This window comes from Lynx rufus, unplaced genomic scaffold (genome assembly GCF_022079265.1).
Source record: "Lynx rufus isolate CCGP_SWC_20201006 ecotype Redwood Valley unplaced genomic scaffold, mLynRuf1.p SCAF_7, whole genome shotgun sequence".
Lineage (NCBI taxonomy): Eukaryota > Metazoa > Chordata > Mammalia > Carnivora > Felidae > Lynx > Lynx rufus.
The window spans coordinates 125,975,827-125,995,582 of NW_025814889.1; the positions used below are offsets into that span (position 1 = coordinate 125,975,827).

Here is a 19,756-nt window from a genome sequence, read left to right on the forward strand (position 1 = left end):
CTCTCCAGTGGTGGCTTATCGCCTCTAGAGTTCTACCTTCTTCTCCTCAGTCCCTCCCTCTGTGATCTCCCCTCCCACTGGGTGGCCCCAACACCCAGGCTCTGTTTTTGTCCCTTTGCTCCTTTAGCTCTAGGGATGGATGTAGCTTCCCACTGATTCTATAATGTGGGTTGTTTCACCATTCCATAAAAGGACTTTTAGCTCTTCCTGTGTATAATTTCTGCTGCTTATGGAATTCCCTCAATTGAACTAAGTGGAATAGACTTGTTTTTCTGAAAGGATCCTGACTTACTGGTCTACTGAGTAGAGAATAGCAATATTCACATCGATATGTGAATATTGAGTGATTTGTTAGGCTCTCTCATTAGCTAAGTAAATGGCTCCTGTAACCACCAACTTGGTGGATTCAAATTAGTTCCTTGGCATAGTTTTAAATTATCACATCTCATACCTTTAAGTTGCTCAGGACCAATTAAAACTGTAAATATCATAGCAGCAAATAAAAGAGTGTAATGATAGTAGCTACAGTTTATTGATCCATACAATGTACCTGTCACTCTACTCAACTCTTTATACATATTATCTCTTTTAATTCTCCAACAAACTGTGGGGTATGTGTTCTAGTCAAGATGCCTAATGGCAAATAATAGACACCTACTTTGAATAGACATCTCAAATGCTCCTTGGTAGTTCATGGAGTTTAGATGAAGGCTGAAAAACCAGGCTTGAGAAAGAACTAAAGGATATCACCCACAACTAAGACCACACCACAGGATGATCTGCTGAGGACTATCATTTGGGATGCTGGGCCACCAAAATAACAAATGGCCCCCACAATATCATTGTCCCCATTTTACACCTGTGCAGATAGAGACATATGTATAATGAATGCCGCAACATGGCTATAAGCCCTCTGGTCTGCCTGAATCCAAAGCACTCCCTCTTTCCACCATACTACATTTGTTTTTTTATATATGGTTAGTTTGTACCTTAATTGATTTGCTCTTGAAAGTTTTGATCTACATAAACTTGTAAATTTTTAGAATTTTTAACTTACAAATATAACCACTATAGCCTTCCTTTAAATAAGTAATTCGGTTTCAGCATTAATATCTATGTGTACACAGTTATATTGTACTCAGCTTTTCAGGATTTGCTGATTATGTACATGCAGGTGAACTTGTAACATAAACAATGTCATGGCCAGGAATGCCTTATAATTGTCCTTTACTCCAGATTTTTCTTGTACTATATATATATATATGAAGCAGATTCATATATATGTATGAGAGAAACATAAACAGCTTCATATTTTAGGAGAGTTGGCAGCAATCCATTCTCTTTGCTTTCTGGAAAACACAAGCACCCTTCTAGAGTAATGGAATGTGATTATAAATACTTCAGGCACTTAGTTGACACAGAGCTGGTATGCTTGTTGACATGTCGTTATGGAAATTAGATAATTATGTCACCAATGGGTAATACGTTGCATGTGATACTGCACGCGCGTGTGTGTGTATGTATACGTGCATGTTTGTAGAGTAGCCATGAAATGAGTTCTGGTTTCTATTCTTGACCTGCCAATTCAGTGAGTCACTGAATATCTCTTTGGTCAGTCATAAACCCTCAGTGCCCTCATGTAATACCTTCCAGTAGGACACAAAGGAACTCAGGTAAAAGCTACAGACATCAGAATGTCCAGGGCTCTCATTTTTTCATCCTCAAAAGGTAGTATAATTATTTAAGACTCATACCACTTTGGGAAAGAATGCCTGTCCACTTTACTATCAAAAGAAGAAAAGCCTTAGAGGTCACATGTTGGGGCACAATATGCATTTTTAAATGAAAGTAAACTCCATGTACCTGGACTATCTAAGAATTGGACTTGAAAGGAAAACCCTAAAAAGTAGTAATTTTTACTTTCATAGCAGAAATAATTTTGACATACCATAGTGAGGGGCCTTTTGTAAATATATTCCTTTCTATAGTTGATATGAAAAGTTCCATATCTTATCACGACTTTTAAAAATATGAATAAGATAAATATGTATTGGGTAGTGTTCATAGCTCACCACCACTAAGGTATATTTCAGAGGACATACAATGATCATCGTATAGCTGTGTGAGTTATAGAGCAAAGAGTGAATAAATACATTCTCAGTGTAAAAGAAATAAGCCATTGGTATGTATATAGAATAAATCAGGAACATCTCCCAACTTACTTCCTAAACAGTTTGGAGGGTAACTTTTTAGTCCATTTCCATGCATTTTATAAATACAGAATAGACACATGTTCTCTCACATACAAGCTCTCCCTTAAGCAGAAATGGTATCAATCCCACAATCATTGTTCTGTAACTCATGTCTTTATGTTAAACAGTCTGTGTAAGGAGACACATCTCTTAATCCTTTCCTTCATGTCTCCTGGGTTTTGCCTCTTACTTTAGAAGTTCTTCCTGTACCCCACTGGTATTCCAATTTATTTTTAAAGTGGGGGCGTGAGTGTTCATCTGTGGTTGAATGGACTAGGCAGGCACTTAGAGAATGACAGCCTACTGGCCCAGAGGTGGGGCAAAGACAGTGGCTGTCTTGGCCAGGGCTCTGTGCCAATACCTCTTTGGTTTCTCAAAGGTGCTCCTTAGAGCCTCACCTCACCTCGGCCCCTCCCACTCCCTGCCCAGCCTTGTCTTCTGTTTTGGTCCTCACTCTCTTTGCTTTCCAGGGGACAGCAGTGTTTTCCAGGTAAGTGAAGGGGGCCCATGGAGGGTGAACAGGGACAGGTGCTTTCTAAAAATGCTTTTCCTTTTAGTATGTGAGAGGAGAGGGTCTGGGTCTGTATCTAGATGTGAGGGTGCAAGCAATTGAAGTGAGAAGCAACCTCCAATTTTATACTGATTCAGTTCAGAGAAGTCAGGGGAAGAACTGTTTCTGGTGCTTTGGAAACTTAATCAAGCACCAACATTTTGATAAACCATCAAAACTGCTCAATGATCTAAATCTCCTTTATCTTTAAGACCAAAAGAAAAAGAATGACAAAAGTTGATGAGAAGATGTGGTCAAATTTTGAACATTTAGTCACCAGTTTATATCAGTCAAATTGTTTTTTCTTCTTTCTACTTTCTACTGTCTTTCCCCCCAACCCTTACTGCTTTTTAGTCCTTCCTAGCACCTTAGGATGGACAGGGGAGACCAGGACTCTGACTGAGTGGTGGCTCAGTCAGATGAGCGTCTGACTTTGGCTCATGATCTCACAGTTTGTGGGTTCGGGCCCCGCGTTGGGCTCTGTGCTGACAGCTCAGAGTCTGGAGCCTGCTTCATGTTCTATGTCTCCCTTTCTCTCTGCCTCTTCCCCACTCACACTGTCTGTCTCTCAAAAATAAATAAACATTAAAAAAATTTTTTTGAAAGATGGACAGGGGAGAGAAAAAGAGATGGGATTCCATGTAATCAATTTTTCTACTACAATGGAGTCATATCTTATGTGAGGAGGTTAGTTTCCAAAGGGAGAACCTAAGGTCAAAATCAGGCGCAGTCAAAATTATCTTTCATAGATAGGTCCTTTGGTGGGCCATAGGTCCTTTGGTGGTCCTTTGGTGGGCCAGTTTTGTTTTGTTTTGTTTTGTTTTATTTTGTTTTGTTTGCCTGTGGCATTGAAACAGATATGTTTCTTCAACTGAGCACTAGAGAAAATAATTGATTTGCATTTGGGAACAGATGAATGGGAAGTAAGTACCTTTAAACTCTAGACTGATGTTCCATGGGGTGAAATCAGGACCAGCTACATAACTTGGGCCCTGCACTCCTGCGCCCTGCACCCTGTCCTATCTGAGCACATATAGTTGAATTTACATGACGCTCAGTCAGCACAAGATGCAGAGCCACAATACAAGGTAAATGGTTGAGACGTTGCAAGTCCATATTAAAATTACATTTGGGGATTTTCTGATTTTTTTCAAGGACTCGCTATAATTTAAAACTCAGATTTAAGATGTGTAAAAAGAAAATGAGTATTTTTATGTCTCCATCCAGCAATAATTTTCATCAGCCCTTAGTCATGTGCCAAAGGCAACAGAACAGATTTAGACTATTGTGTAATTTGTAGGTGACAAACCAACTGCATTACTATGAACTTTCTAAGTTGTTCCAAAAGGAACGTTAGAAAGATCAGGTGTGAAAATAAAAAACGTAACTTACTAAAGAGGTTGCCTCTGACCTTTTTTTCCAGAAGGTCGTGAACATAATCTGAGCAAGGAGGATTTTATTCTATGACTGCCTGAACTCTCTGAGCAAGAATGTGAAACAAGGCTCATTTTGAAGGGAACTGCCTAATATTTTATAGTACTATATTTTTTCAAAGTGTCTTTTATGTGCCAGCCAGTATGAGGGCAGCTGGCCAGGTAATTGACCAAAAGGTTTCCAGAGAGCAAGTTATTTAATGTCAAAGCAGCAGTAGATTGTGCTTCCAGGATATTTCCTCTCTGAGCTTGGGTCTCTGATGTTACCCCGCCCTTTCTACCTTAAGGTTCTCACCCCAGCACATGCCGAAACTTGACTCATCTGCTTTGACAAAAAATTGCTTCCTTGTGGCTTTGAGAATTATGTATTTGAGCTTTAAAATAAGTGCCAAGCCTAGGGTCAGGCAGCTGGTCACCCAGGTAGACTGGACAACTTTCCTGACTCATGCTCACCTGCTCCAAGTTATGTAAAAACACAAAAACAACACTCATCAAGCACCTATCAAGCTAACAAAAGAAGTGAAACCACAATGCGTCATTGTCACAGTGCCCAAAAATTGGGAAAATGTTTTTGGTTAATCTATTGTGGAGTCTTTAGGTGGTGATGGCGGTTGTTGAGTAGCGGTTACTATTTGGCAAGAATCGAAATCAGAGGCTTCTGTCATCCTGACGGCTGATTCCAACAAACAATATAAAAATGAGCATGTTCACAAGAATGAATCTATGGGTGGCAACAGCATTCTCTCCTTAATCTCTTGGTTTGTATCAAGTTATATAATTTAGAAGAAGGGAGGAGAGAGTGGCATAAGGAGACACAAAAACAAGTTTATAGAGATCAGCCAAGTTTGTTCAGAGTGATTTGCCTAATAGTTTCAATAACTAACACTGACTAGACTTACTGTGTACAGCTCTACGCACTTCACGTGCTTTATCTTGTTCCATCCTCACCACAACTGGATGAGATAGTTATCATTGTTATCCGTTGACCAAGATCTCACGGGTAGTTAAGTCAGAGCCAGGGTTGAACCCAAAACAAGTCCATGTTGTAACACCAAATTATTCCATCTAGGATAACTGGCCTTTTTTTTTTTTTTTACATTTATTTGTTTATTTTTGACGGGGGAGGGGCGGAAGGGCAGACAGAGAGAGAATCCAATCGGTTTGTTTATTTTTGAGTGGGGAGGAGAAAGAGGGAGGAGGGGCAGAGAGAGAGAATCCCAAGCAGGCTCTTTGCTGTCAGCACAGAGCTGGTCCCTGGGCTCAATCTGGTGAGATCATGACCTGAGCCAAAATCAAGAGTCAGACGCTTAGCCGCTTAGCCCACTGAGCAGCCCAGGAGCCCCAAGGATAACTTTCTATCCTCCTTTAAAATGTTGCTTGTCTGGTTCAGTTTTGCCTCCACAATTCGGACATGATTTTAGCACGAAATTGAAATACTTCAGCCTATGCAAAATTCACTGCATGACACTATATCCCAAGCAATGCCAATATTCAGAAGACACAGTGGTTTTATGGCTGCGGTTGGGGGAAGGTTGTTTCTGTACATCCTGAAGCACACCCACAAGAACTAAACAGAGCCCACCCTGGGACTGTTTATTTACATTAACCCTTGTCGAACAGAGAGGTGCTGCCAAGCACTCTAGAGGAAGTGAGATGCTTTATCTTTTGCGTGCACACGAAGTTTACGTCTTCAGAGAGCCTGGGTGGGTGTGACTCCCAAAAGCTAATCTTTCAGTCCAACCATATGCAAATCTGGGCCGGTGTTTATGTGGAGGTGCAGACACAAACGTAAGTGACACGGCTGGTTGCTGACGCGCGTGGGAGCGCACTTGCCCTGTTGTCTATTGGCTTGTGCTGTGCGGAAGGCGTGATGGTGGGCACCCAATCTGGATCGCCCCGTCTAGATGAGGGGTGTTCGAGAAGAAGTTCCACCCCGCGAGGGGTAGCTTGTACCATTATCCACGCAGGTGCGCCCGGGGGCCAAAACAGTCCTGCGCTTCACGGGAGGAACCACGAGTAGATCAGCGCGCAGCCTCGCCCCGCCCCAACACCCCGCTCCGCCCCGCCCCGGACTCCCCTTCCTAGGCCCCGCCCCCCAGCTCCCGACAGCCCCGCCTCCATCTCCTGGAGCTCCCAGTGGCACGGCTGCCCCAGTTCCGTAAACACTTTTCTCCCCGCCCCTAGCAGTTCCCCGGACTGCACCACTTGAAGCCCGTGGGGGGGGGGGCCGTTTCCTCTGGCATGCAAAACACCGTCAATCCAAGCTCTTCTCGACCTCTTTCATGCGAACGTGAGGAAAAATGTTCGGTAGTAAATCAAATCTGTCAGAGCTCTGCTATCGGAGCCTGAAGTGACTTGGATTTCCCCCTCTCCCGTGGTCCGTCTTCCCCCTCTCGCCGGTTACACTGCTACGCCTAGGCTGACTCTTCGAAGTCCCTCCCGGCCCTTTAAATACCGCGTGGGGGGGAGGGGGGCGGGGAGGTTGGGGGTTGTTGGACTGGTGAGTGAGTTTTCGAGGTGTTTGAGCGGTGTTCGGTGAGGGGACACCCAGAGATCCTTGATCCAGGCTCACTCAGTCGCCTTTCTCCTCCGCCTGTCTCCGCGCCAGACCCGGTGCGTATCCATCCTGGGGGAGGGGGTCGCGGGTTCTGAGGTGCCGGACCCGGGTGGGTGGACGAGGACATCTCGCCACAGGGCAGCCGAGGGCCTCCCCCAACCCACCTTGGAACTCTGTCCTGGTACGCCGGTGCCAGGGGGCGTTAAAGTCCCGCTTCTTGCTCCCCCCATCTCCTTGTTTGACCTCAAACCGCCATCCCGCGTGGGAGCGGGGAGCGGGTACAGAGTGGCCGCGGCGGGTGTCAGGGTGGCTGCGGGCTTCGGGCCCCGGAGGCTGCGGGGTCGCGGCCGCTTGGCCGCCGTTTACAACCTGCTGGATCCGTGCCAGCGACCGCGCTGCGAACAGCTTTCCACCCTCCGGGCCCCGGGAAGGTGCCCGCCTCGCCTGCGACCCCCTGCCCATCTGGGGTGGTCGAGCCGGGCCGCGGTGGGGGCTGGGCGCGTCTCGAAGCGTGTGTTTGGGGTTTGTTGCCGGGGTTTCCCAGGCACTCTGCTCGGCCTCCGCCGTCCCCTCCCCCAAGGGTTTGTTTTGACAGGAAGCGTGCTGCTGGAGGGCGGGGGGGCTGGAGGATTGGCCTGGGGGTGTGCAGACTCCTGGGGCGTCCCTCTATGGTCAGTTGGGGGAAGAGGCGGGAGATGCCTGTCGGGCCCGGGCTCGAACCCCTGGCCTCTCGGGGATGGCTTGTGCTTCCCCAAACTGCTCCTTAGGGTGGCTCCACGGGGTGGGTGGACGGACAGCGCAGATTGGAGGTGGCACGTGGACGAGCATGGTTACGTGTTTTCGTTAGTATTTGGAAAAGTTGTTCCATTAAAGGAGCGATTTCACAATGATCTAAAGTTTCCTTTTAAAATGAAAGTATTCAAATGCAAAAATCTAGTCAACATAGCAGTGATTGACAAATTAGGGTAGAGATGTGGAAACAGGCGTCAACAGTGGTACCCAAATGACTGAAGTTTGGGAAATAATTATCTTAGGTGGTTGTTCTGTTACATTAACCTTGGGAAACCAGACAAGTTGTCCTTGTCCCCAGTGGGCCCCTCAGCCCCCAAGATCCCTATGGGCCCCATGGTCTCCAGCCCAGCCAGAGACCTTGCTCTTTGCTACCATAACCAGGTTATCGCTGTGGTTCCCACTTTAGGAGGCTCCGTGCCTGCCTTTTCCTCTTGCCTCCAGGGATTTCATCCATCATTCTGGCAGCCGGTGGAGGTTGCCTCACATGCAGTGGCCCAGGGCTGAAGATACCCAGTCACATGTGGAAGCAGCTTCAATGCCATTTTGTGAGGGGTTGGGGCCCCCAGAGGAGGAAGCACAGGTACTAAAACAAGCCAGCCAGGGGTGTGAGGAAAAGTGTTTCCAACTGTGAAAAGTGCCTAGAAATCCTTCCCCCGATGCTGTAATGTTATGTGTTGCGTGAACATCTGTTTTCTTAGACAATGACTGGCTTGTTGGCTTTTATCTAGCTCTTTGTTGGCTCTAATTTGATGAAGACCAGCATTCTGTAGCTGAATGGAGCAGGAACCTATCTCTCTGCTCTGTGGTTTATGCCTTGCTGCATATGAATAACTTTTTAGCACTGCTGGCTGGGCCTGGTTCTAAAGCAGCGTTTTGCAGAAGATGGAGATGTTCCATACCATCTACAATTTTTTTTTTTCCTTCAGAGCCCAGTCTTATTCCTCTGACTCCTTGCCCTTTACTACACATATGTGAATGCCTGTCTTTGCATTTGACCTTGATCTGGTCTTCAAGGATGACATCCACTAGATAGTTTGTGAAATTTCTCATTTACACCACCCAACCTTAGCTGGATGGTCTCCATTCCTCATACAGGGCGCTGTTGGAAAATCTGTGTAGTTCACCTCAAAATGTTTTTGATACTAGTTGTAAGCAGTTAAGACTTCTGATGATATTTGAGTTTTAACTAGGGATTTTGCAGTGCTTAAAGAACGGCTCCCTGATAGAGGATTTTCCTTTACTCTAGTGGGGTGGTTGAGAATTGTTTTGGATAATAGACTCTTTCAGTGATGCCCTTCATGGTATAGCACTTTGAGCAGCCACCCCAGGGTAAGGTCAGCTCATTACCACATATGTAAGTGTCCACGTGGTGTTGGGTAGATCGATTTGGCAGACTGAGAATGGAAAGAATGAACAACACACTACATTTTGTCCAGCCATCCTAGAGTGGTAGAAAGCATGGGCTTTAGGGATCCATGGCCTCGATTAGAGTTGTGCCTCTGCCACTGCTGTGACCCCTAGAGCAAGTAATTTAACTTCTCTGAGCCTCAGGTTCTTATATATAAAATAGGGATAATAGCTTAGCTAACAATACCTTAGCTAGCAAGGTTATAATGAAGATTCAAGGAGATAAAACACTTAAAATGCTTATGGGGGCTGGGACATAATAAGCACACAATAGCTATTAGCTCTGATTGTTATTATTTGTTATCAATGAGCATTAAGAGAATGGAAAAACACGATGTAAACCTTGCTTTAAGCTCTGGAACTGTAAGTCTCTGCTGGTTTGAATTATTGGTGCCTGGAAAATGTGTTTGGAATTGGAAAGGGGAGACAGCCCTTCCTGTGAGCAGCTTAAAATTTAGTGGGGAGCCAGTTATGTAAACAGCAACTATAGTACTTTAAGTGACTGCGTAATGGGAATATGAGCAATGTGAGTGAGGCAGGAGAGAAGGAAAACCTAAGTGGTAATATGAATAGGAGTGTGGCCTAATTTGTTCACCAACCATATTCCTTGAGCTCCCTGTCTATCCCAGGAAGTGTTCCTAGCTCTAGTTGGCTGATTTAGATGGAGTGGGGATATCAGGGAAGGTCACTTTGAAGTTGTAACATTTAATTTCAAATCTGAATGACAACAAGGAGCCAATCACATGGAGATCCGGGAGAACATGCTGGGGGGGGGGGGTGTGGGGGGCACGGGATGCGGAGAGACTCTAGCAGGTGCAAATGTTCCAGAATGGGGAGTTTGGCAGGTCTGAGGAACATGAAGAAAGCCATTGTGTCTGTGGCAGGAAGGGTTAGGGGGAGAGTGATACGGGATGAGGTGGGTAGAGGCCGGATCACAGAGGAATATAAACCATTGCCAGGAAACTTCTTAAGAAAAGGGAAAGCACCTGGAGATGAGCTCTTAAAAGGGATGATTTATTTTGCCTCTTCTGAAGGGCTCTGGCCTATTTCCTGTTTTATTCTCTAGGCACTGTTCAAGAAGGACATTGGGACAAGTCTGTCTAGAAGAGCTTTTGTAATAGAGTGGTATCTAAGCTATCCCAGCGGTGGGAACAATCAAAATCTAAAAACTGCAGGAGCCCAGACTGTTCTGAATTAGACTTGAAGTTTTGGTTTAGTATTTCTCTTTTAATTTTCTGCTTGGAAATAATTTCAGACTCACAGAAAAAGTTGTAAGGACTGTACAAAGAACTCCCTATCGTCTACCTTTTGCTCATAATCACCTGTTAACATGTTGCTGCAGTGCTTTATTGTTTTCTCTTTTTCTCTCTCGTTAAATTAGTTGAGAGAAAGTTGCAAACATCATGGCCTTTAATTCCTAAATATATAATCACAGTACATGTATCAACTTTAGTAAATTAACATTGTTACACAGATAGTAGGTTCAGGTATTGTTACCTGCTGTCATTTGACCCAGTAATAGCATTTTTTCCCCCTCTGGTACAGGATCCAGTCTGGGATCATCTGTTACACTCAATTGTCAAGTCTCTTTTCATCCGGAACATGTCCTCAGCCTTTCTTTGTTTTTATGACATTGACATGTTTGGAAATCATAATCTCTTCTAGTGGTAATAAAATAATAGTTGGCTGTCAAGCACTTACTAGGAGCTCAAGTACTTGACAGACTATTTCAGTTCATCTTCACAACAATTCTACGAGGCAGATGTATTAATATCCCCACTTTGCAAATGGCAAACCGGAGTTCCCTCTCTCCAGTCAGTAAATATCAAGCATCAGGATCAAGAACCCAGACCACCTGACTCCAGAGCCAGTGTTCTTGCCTCTTGGACGTGGACATTTGCGTTGTCACTGGTGGATCTTTATAATCCTGAACCCATGCAGGACCATTTGCAGATGAGTCTGCTACAAAAAGGAAATAAAGAAGTGAAGTTGGTAGTGTGGACACAGGCTAAGGAATCAACCCATTTCGCCTCCATCTGTGGTGGGACATAGGACTATCCCCTTCAGGTTCTTGCACCCATTTCCCTCCTCTCTAACATGTCAGTGATCATATTGCCATTCATTCAACAATAAATGTTTAAGTGTCTGCTGCATCCCAGTCATTGGTCTTGGAAGGAATTCCATAATATTGAATTTATTATTATTAAATGAAGAACAGTGCAATGAAAAATGTGATTATTCTCCTTGATGGTGACCCACTGTAGTATTGGAGGCTGTGCTTGGAGTTATACGCTGCTTTCACCTTTGACTTTACCTTTGGCCAGTAAGTAAATCCTGCAGGTAGGATGAGATGTGGTGTTTCTGAAAAGCTGTGTGGTTTGCTTGTAATTCCCAGTGGTGAAGTTTAAGTAGATCTAAGTTTGTCGGTATGAGAAGCATTACCTCTCTTAAAGAAATAGACTGGTTTTATTATCACTGTTGTAAGAATCCAAAATAGTTTTTAAAGCAGTCTAATTACCCTCAAGGCCTTTTGAGTCAAGTAGCTTTGTCCCCAGATGACTTATATGGAAACCCGAGACCAAGAAAAGTAAGAACAGATGTGAAGGAACTTGCAGAAGACCATTTACACTGGGATGGGCCATTTGCTTTTAGCTTTTGTATTTCAGACAAGCGCAAAAGTTCTGTCCTGGGTTAACTAGCAGTGTTATTTTATCATCATGGGATAAAACAGTTCTCCCCTCTAGAGTAGTTTTTAATGCCTGAAATGATGATGATAGTAACAAGAAAAAATGCAAATAATGCTAATAATAGTCATCATCTGTATCCAGTTTTCTCTGTGCCAGCCAAGCACTCTACATATACTGACTAAATGAAGTCTCACACTTGCCCTATGCATTAGGTGTTATTAGTATGCCTTAAGAAAACAGCAGTTTCCTTATAGAATAATAATGGGCATTTGGGCTTCAAAGAAAAGCTTCTCCTTGGATGCACTAAAGCCCATTTGTGCTGTGGAGCCTTCTGCCAACCAAACAAGAGTTTCTAAACATTTTGAAGCTTTTATTTTATGTTTTCTGTTGCATCCCCTGTGCCAGAAACTCTACTTCCAGTGAATTGTTGGAAGGAAGTATAGTTGCACATTAAGTATGTCTGCTGTAAGCACATTTAATGTCTCAGAACTTCCAGTGAAGCCTCATGGAACTCTGGGTTTATAGCATTTTAGCAATTCCTAGTTGAAAGGGACCTTATAGCCAGCCCAACCTGCTCAGAAAAATGAGGTGAAGAGAGCCGATGTGATGTGCATAAAGTCACACAGCAAATTAATGACAGACCCAAGCCTCAGACTCTAGACTTATAACTCCTAGCCTACATCTTTTTATTTTTGAACCTTTGTACTTTGCTGCCTTGTTAAACACAATTAAGGAACCTACAAAGTGTGCTGTTCGGCTGGAGTAGAAAAATGAAATGGACAGTTATAACTATTAACCTAGTTCATAAATTCCAATGGATGAAAGCTTTTATTCACCTTTACTTGGAAAAACAGCCAAAGTGAAGGAAAATTAAGAGCAGAGCATACAGAGCACAGTTGTTATAGTGGAATGACTGCAAAAAATAATAAGATGGAAACCAAGTTTAAGATAAATAAGAGCATGGCCAGGACCAGGGAATATTGAGTCTTACACCTAATAAAGAAAGTTTAGGTGGTAGGTTCCCTGCTCCAGTGCTTGAACTTTCACAGTACAAGGCCTGCAAGTGTGTGATATCAGTTTGCGAATGTTCTGGTTGAAGCTGTACCAAATGGGATTCAATGATTCCGATTCAGCTGACACCAAGTGAATACTTGTCATGTACTTGACACTGGCGATGGACGAGACACAGTCCCTGCCTTAAGGAGAGTCAGAAGTAGCCATGGGAGGAAAATGACTGTACAAGGGACTCAGCTCTGTCGTGGAGATATGGGACATGTATTGCAGATGTACAAAGAAGAGTGCCTGTCATTCACTCTGGCCAGAGGGTAAAGGCTTCCTGAGGAAGGTAGCATTTTCAAGAAATGCCATCAGTGAGACATAAAATGTTGGCAGAGAGAGAGAGAGAGAAATCTAGAGGGAAGGGCAAGTATTCCATTTAGGATTGGGGTTTGGTGGCAGTGGAAGAGTTAGGGCAGATCCCTTTCTTCTGTCCTCTATTCCCTTCCCCCCAGCAGATGGGAATTAAAGCTCAAATAGAAATGGGGCGCCTGGGTGGTTGGTCAGGCATCCGACTTCTGCTCAGGTTATGGTCTCACAGTTTGTGAGCTCGAGCCCTGCATTGGGTTCTCCACTCTCAGCACAGACCCTGCTTTGGATCCTTTCTCCTTCTCTGTCTGCCCCTTCTCTCTCTCTCTCTCTCTCTCTCTCTCTCTCTCTCTCCTCTCCGTCAAAAATAAACATTAAAAAAACAAAAAAAAACTCAAGTAGAATCTAGCTTGCCTGTGGTAAAGGAGGTTATTTCCCCACTGGAGTTGCAAGGGTCCAGGTTATCTTATAGCCTGTGTTCGTGGTAGTTGGCGTTGGGACCCTAGGATAAGGCAACTATCTCTACATGGTAGCTTCCTGGCAGTTTCACTCAACTCCTGGCACAGTCAGCCTCCAATTAGCACTTTTCTGTTTGTGAAAATGATGGGCCGAGCAAGGGCACACTTCTACAACTGGCAGGGCTGAAGAAAGTTGTTTAAGGGAGGCCAAGGGCAAATGCCCTTGGGCATTTGACCTTTTAATAAGTGCCTCTCAGGTTCATCCTTGTCTCTGTTACCACACACAGGATAAAAAAATGGCACCATGTCTCTACAAAGGCTAGATTCCCCCATAGTCCCATGCGGCCTCTCCTTGTGCTTCAGCAATGCCTTGTTTCCCATTTTCTCATGTTCTGGCCTCTGCCACACACAGTTGTAGGTGACTGGACTTCAGAGACAGAGGAGTAGGACCCTGTCTCTTTCATTCACTGTTACCTTTCCCTGTGCTGCTACACAGTGCGCACTCAATATATATAAGGAATCATTTGAAGAAACTGCTCAGGATTTCCAGACATACTGTGTGCAGCCGTGGTTTCAAGTTCTTGCAGCTTTCAAAGCTCTGTATACCTCATTGCCTGGGCTGGTTCAGATTTAAAGAGACTCAGTGAATCCTTACTATCATTACTGTCTATTCAGGATTTGAGGTGCCTTCCTCCTCGGGCCCAAGTTTCCTCTCTGTTTCAGCTAACGCCACACATATCAGAGCCAGTGCCTGCTGGGCTTTAGTTGAGCCTCCTGGGCTTAGGCCAGGTATCCCATGTGCCCAGGATCCCCTTTCTAGAGGGTGACTGGGCCCAAGTGCCCTGCCTTTTGTCTGGGAGCCAATCTGATGTTCCAGAACAGCACTGGATGTAGATAGAGTGAAGGGACTGGTTTTACGGCATGGTAAGTCCCCTTGTCCCAAAGTCTGTTCCACCGACCTGTGAATCAGGATCTTTGATGCCTGTTTGTTCATGGGGTGGTAGTGGGTCCGTAGTTGGCTGTCAAATGCAGACCCAGGGTCAGGCTTTAGTCTTTATATGATGGCAGTCCATGGGAAAATGGAGAACGTGCAGACTTGCCAGCCAGAGATTTTAATTAGTCTTCTCCCTTCCCCAAGGGGCTCATAAGGAACCAAAGAGGCTGATTTCAAAACTATTTTATTTAAAACAAAGCCAAAGGAACAGTAAGAATAGCTAAAATTTGAGTGCCATGCTAAGTACTTTATTAAGATTAATCCTATTTAATCTTCAAGACTGAACCCTATAAATTCAGTCTTTCAGCCCAGTTTTACTCATGAGGTAGGTGGGTAAGTAAGTGACTTTCCCAAGGGCACATGGCAAAAGACAGCACCAGCTTCTAACCTAGGTGGTCTATCCCCAGTGCCCTATCCTCTCATACTCTTAACTTGCCATGTTTTAGCAACCCAGGAAGAGAGAGATTGTGTGTCTTCTGTACACTTTTGAGGGATCTGTTATTGCTGAGAGCTGCTCCTCATTCACACTGCGTATGTCCTGAGTAAGTTCCCACTCAGGGCTATGGGGTCCCTTTTCTGGAAGGCAGTCTTGGTGGCCTGGCCGGGCTGCTATGGGAAAGGAGAGGTTATCTTCTGGGGCCTTTCCAACACTGTGACACATGTGGGCAAAGCCGTCTATGTTGGAAGAAGCATCCGTGATGCTAGTGGAAGCCCCACAGAGTGTTGACACAGGGTCTGTTTGTCTATGCAGGTGTTATCCCACACTCACGTGACACAAAATGCCCTTCAATGGTGAGAAGCAATGTGTGGGTGAAGATCAGCCAAGCGATTCAGACTCTTCCCGGTTTTCCGAAAGCATGGCTTCCCTCAGTGATTCTGAGTGCTCCAGGCAGAGTTTTACGAGCGACTCTTCCAGCAAATCCAGCTCTCCTGCTTGTAAGCTGACGGGGAGCAGGGGCTAGGGGTGGCCGAAGGGAGGAGGTGGTTCTAGACATGTGTGCTGGATTTTAAAACTCCTAAATGAATGAGAGCAAAGTATAGACTCCCCCGGTTTCTAGATGTACCATAATAGCACTGCAAAGGCAGAAGTAAGTAGCCACTAACGTTTACCACCTAACCATTTTTATTTTCATTACAGTCTCTGATATGCTTTGCTTTGGCTATAAATCAGGTCCATAAACCCCACCTGTCTTTTCTCTTAAGCAGTGGAAAGCCACTCCCTCTTGAGATCACTTCTTGGACACATTCAAGGATAAATTCAAATTGGTCTTCTCTAATCATTGCCGATTTAAATGAAAGGAAACTTGCCCCAATTCAAGGGTCAGGCAGGAAGTGAAATAATCTAAAGGGTTTCCTACTGATTGCAAAAACTGTTGTGCAAATCACCCCAGAAAAGTAGCCGCGAGGAGAATTACTACACTAGGGGCGTAAGAAAGAGTTCAAAAAGTGGCCACAGTGCAGGAGACGTCTTTTTCCCCTTTTGTGTGTGACAGCTCTAAAGGTGTGTAAAGCCAGCGTTTTTTCTTTTTCTTCTTTAGCTTTTTAATTGACATCTTGTATAGGAAATGTAACATCTTAAAAGACAAAGCAAATGCAGAAAGAAACAACAACATAATCAAATGCCCACTTCAAAAAGTTTGTTCATTTGTGTTTAAATTTGTGCAATCTCATTTTTAAAACATGTGGAAAGTACACGAGTGTAGAGAAAAGATTTTGCCTATATCACCCAAAAGCGACAGCTGGCAGCACTTTGTCACATTCATTTTTCACATTGACACATGTGTATATGTAGGTGTAGACTGTTTTCACTTAGAATTATAATTAAAACGTTTACCTATGAGGATATACTTTTAAAACATTTAGGGGTGCCTGGGTAGCTCAGTTAGTTAAGTGTCTGACTCTTGATCTCTGCTCAGGTCATGATCTCACGGTTCACGGGGTTGAGCCCCATGTCGGGTTCCACATTGAGCTTGGAGACTGCTTAAGATTCTCTCCCTCTGTCCCTCTCCTCTGCTCACTCTCTCTCTCTAAAATAAAAAAAAATTTTTTTTAATTAAAAAAATGTAAATTACTTCATCAAATGACTATATAATAAATTTATTTAATCATTGATTTATCATTGGACATTTAGTTAATTTCCTTTTTTTTTTTTTTTTTGGCTGTTACAAATAGTGCTTTATGGTACATAAAGCCTTTCCAGGAATTCCTTTGGATACAATTGGATTATTGGACCCCAGAGTACAGACATTTTTGAGAAGAATCTTAATGAGCCAGAGAATTGGGAAAAGAATTAACTAGCAGTCACCCAGCTTTCTGTGCTTTTTGTCATTTTTTATATTATATATATGGGGTTGATGCCTCCAACAGGGTACCTAGGCATCTTGACAAGGGACTTTGCTAATTCCATATATCACCATTTTTTCCTCTTCTTCCCCCTCCTCTTCCTCATGGTCTTCCTCTTCTTCCTCCTTCTCCTCTTCTTTTATAAATTATTTTAGGTAGCAGTATATTGCCAGTCAGTATTGTTTTTTGAGGAAATGATTTTTAAGTAATTGAAGCTAAGAGTTCCAATAGTGATTTTTAAAAGACATGACTTATTAGAACAATTTTCTAGAATAATCTTTAGAAATAATCAGAATAATTCTTTATTTACTACTTCTGACTGAAAAGTAGATTATCCAGTTTACCAGATTAATTTTATTTTAATCATCTACATTTATTAAGTTCTTACTATATTCTTCTTTACTAATCACCTCAAGACAGCCCTATGAGGAGATATGTTATACCTAGTGAAGTCGAATGATAACAACCAATTGGTAAAAATTGGAGCCAAACCCAAGCATTATGCTATACCACCTATACTTTTAGAAGTTATGGTTTTAAGAAATCAGTTATTTCATTTTGAATGTGCTTAAATTAATGAGTTATGAATTACAGAATAAAAGTAGTCTTATCAAGTTCCTGCAGAGTACATGTAATAAATGCAGATATCAATAGGTACTAAAATATAGGGTGATTTAATAAAAGAAAGGTAACTTATAATAGCTTCTATTAATAAGATAGTCTCTAAAACACTTGAGAATTTTTTTATCAATAGAGTAACTGAAACTATCAAAGGAGTTCTTAAATTTTTGAAGTCTTAAGTAGTAAGTAAGCAGAGGAATCTACCCAATTTAGTATGTATTCTTCTTACTTGTAAAACCCTGCATGTGTATGTTGGGATAACTTACACTCTGTCTGCATTCGGAGGCTTCACTGGATGACAACTTTTCCGTGACATGAACTGGATTTTGTTTTTCTTTCAGCAACAAGCCCTCCCAGGGTAGTAACATTTGACGAAGTAATGGCTGCAGCAAGGAACTTATCAAACATGACACTTGCTCATGAAATTGCTGTAAATGAGAACTTTCAATTGAAACAAGATGCCCTCCCTGAGAACAGGTAACCCGGAGGCATTTGTGTGTGTAAACTGAGCTGCAGATTCTCACACATACACACACACACATACACACACGTTCACACTGATTCCTAGAAGTCTTGTAAATATCCACTGAGAGTAAACATTGGTTAGTTCTCTAACACGGTCTTATACTTGTTTTCAAAACCCTCCTCTAGGGTACATATTACCCATAATTTTAGAACTCAGTGTGTATGTCACTTTCTGTGGAAAGCGTTTCCTGACACTCCTGAGCATACCAGACCACATTAAATCCCCTTCCTAAGGACTCCTGTTGCCCCTTCTGCCTCCCTTTGTTAATAAGTCTTTATGTTCAGTGTCTGTCTCTCCCATGTGACCAAAACACCGTAATGGAAGGACTATGTCTATATCATTTGGGGCTCTATCCCCATTGCCTAGCAGAATGCCTGACATACAGTACGTGCTCAAGAAATGTTTGCAGATTGACTTATTAAAAACTGATATTCAGGTCGTAAAAGATAAATCAATGTAGCTGAGCTGCCGAAGTGCTAAGAACAGATGATCCAGAAGCGTCTGGTGATAGGAATCACAACTACATGGGCACCCCTGGTTAACCTCAGTCCCCGCCCCCTCCCCAAAACCCAGGGACCTTTAGTTAGAGCCACACCCTATATCCTACCTCAACCTCTCTGACTTTGTTGGCTCATAAATCCCCTGGGACAGAGAAGAGAAAAGGCTTGAGGCCATACCTACAGGTAAGTCATCTTTAGAGGCAAAGTTAGCTCATGAATAATGGCATTAAATCTTCAACCTCACAGTATCATTTATAAATCCAGAGGCATTCCTTCTATCCGTTAAGACAACATGTAATATTTGATTCTGTTTAGAGGTTTTATGCTCATTTGTTTTAAAGCAGGAAAAATAGGAAACATAACAACTTTCCTTCTTTAAAATCCAGATTGTAGTCCTCCTGCTCCTGAGGACATTATTCATAATAATCACTAATATTTTTTAAGATTACTGGCCAAAATAGGTATATCTGTTTGGTTTTCTATGGTCATTGCATTTCACCACTATCCTTCATACCACTCTACTGCTACACCCCTAGGCCAGGCCACCGTCATTGTCTGACCTCTCCTCTTTCAGTCCTAATTGGTTGCCCTGTCTCCGTCCTTAGCCCCCCATAGTCCATCCTCTCCATTCACACGGTAGCCAGAGTGATCATTCTGAAGGGTTAATCAGAGAAGGTCATTTCTTTGCTTAAAATCCTTCAGTGGTTTTCTATTACACTTAGAATAAGAAACCCAAACTTCTACAAACCCATATGTTTGGCAGAAAGTATGGCAGCAAGGCTCCACTTCCTGACCACGTCTTTTACTCCTGTCCCTCCTGCCTGCTGCACTTCTGCCAAACTGGCTTCCTTGCTGACCTCGGAGTATACTGGCTTGATCCTGTCCCAGGAACTTTGTCCTTCTTCTTCCTTCTTTTTTAATGTTGTTCCCCTAGATTTGCACTGGCTGCTTTTTTTCTCCTCATTCAAGTCTCAACTGAAAAGTCACTGTGCTAGAGAAGTGTTCTTCAACCTCCCGGTGAAGGCAGCACCCTCTCCATCACTGTGTACCACACCGTCTTATTCTGTCTTCCTCATGGTTCTGAAATTGCCTTATTCATTTTTAACGTGTTTTGTTTTTGTCTTTCTGTCCCTGCTAACAGATAAGCTTTTTGAGAACAGACAACTTTCTTTTTTACTACAGTAACCGCAGCACCCAAAACAGGGCCTGGCACGTATTGGATGTCATATAAACATTTATGGACTGACTAACAAAAATGAATGCTTGAAGTT

At 43.3% G+C, this 19,756-nt stretch overlaps 1 protein-coding gene across 2 annotated transcripts in view; it reads left to right on the forward strand.

Moving 5' to 3' along the window:
* Window positions 1-6,720: 6,720 nt before the first annotated feature.
* Window positions 6,721-19,756, forward strand: part of TCP11L2 (t-complex 11 like 2) — a 41,251-nt gene continuing 28,215 nt past the window's right edge. For both annotated transcript variants that reach the window (XM_047066869.1, XM_047066871.1), the window contains exons 1-3: window positions 6,721-6,848; window positions 15,247-15,431; window positions 17,801-17,936. In XM_047066869.1, the coding sequence (XP_046922825.1) occupies window positions 15,275-15,431; window positions 17,801-17,936 (293 nt within the window). In that variant the 5' untranslated portion in view covers window positions 6,721-6,848; window positions 15,247-15,274. The remainder of the gene's footprint in view (window positions 6,849-15,246; window positions 15,432-17,800; window positions 17,937-19,756) is intronic.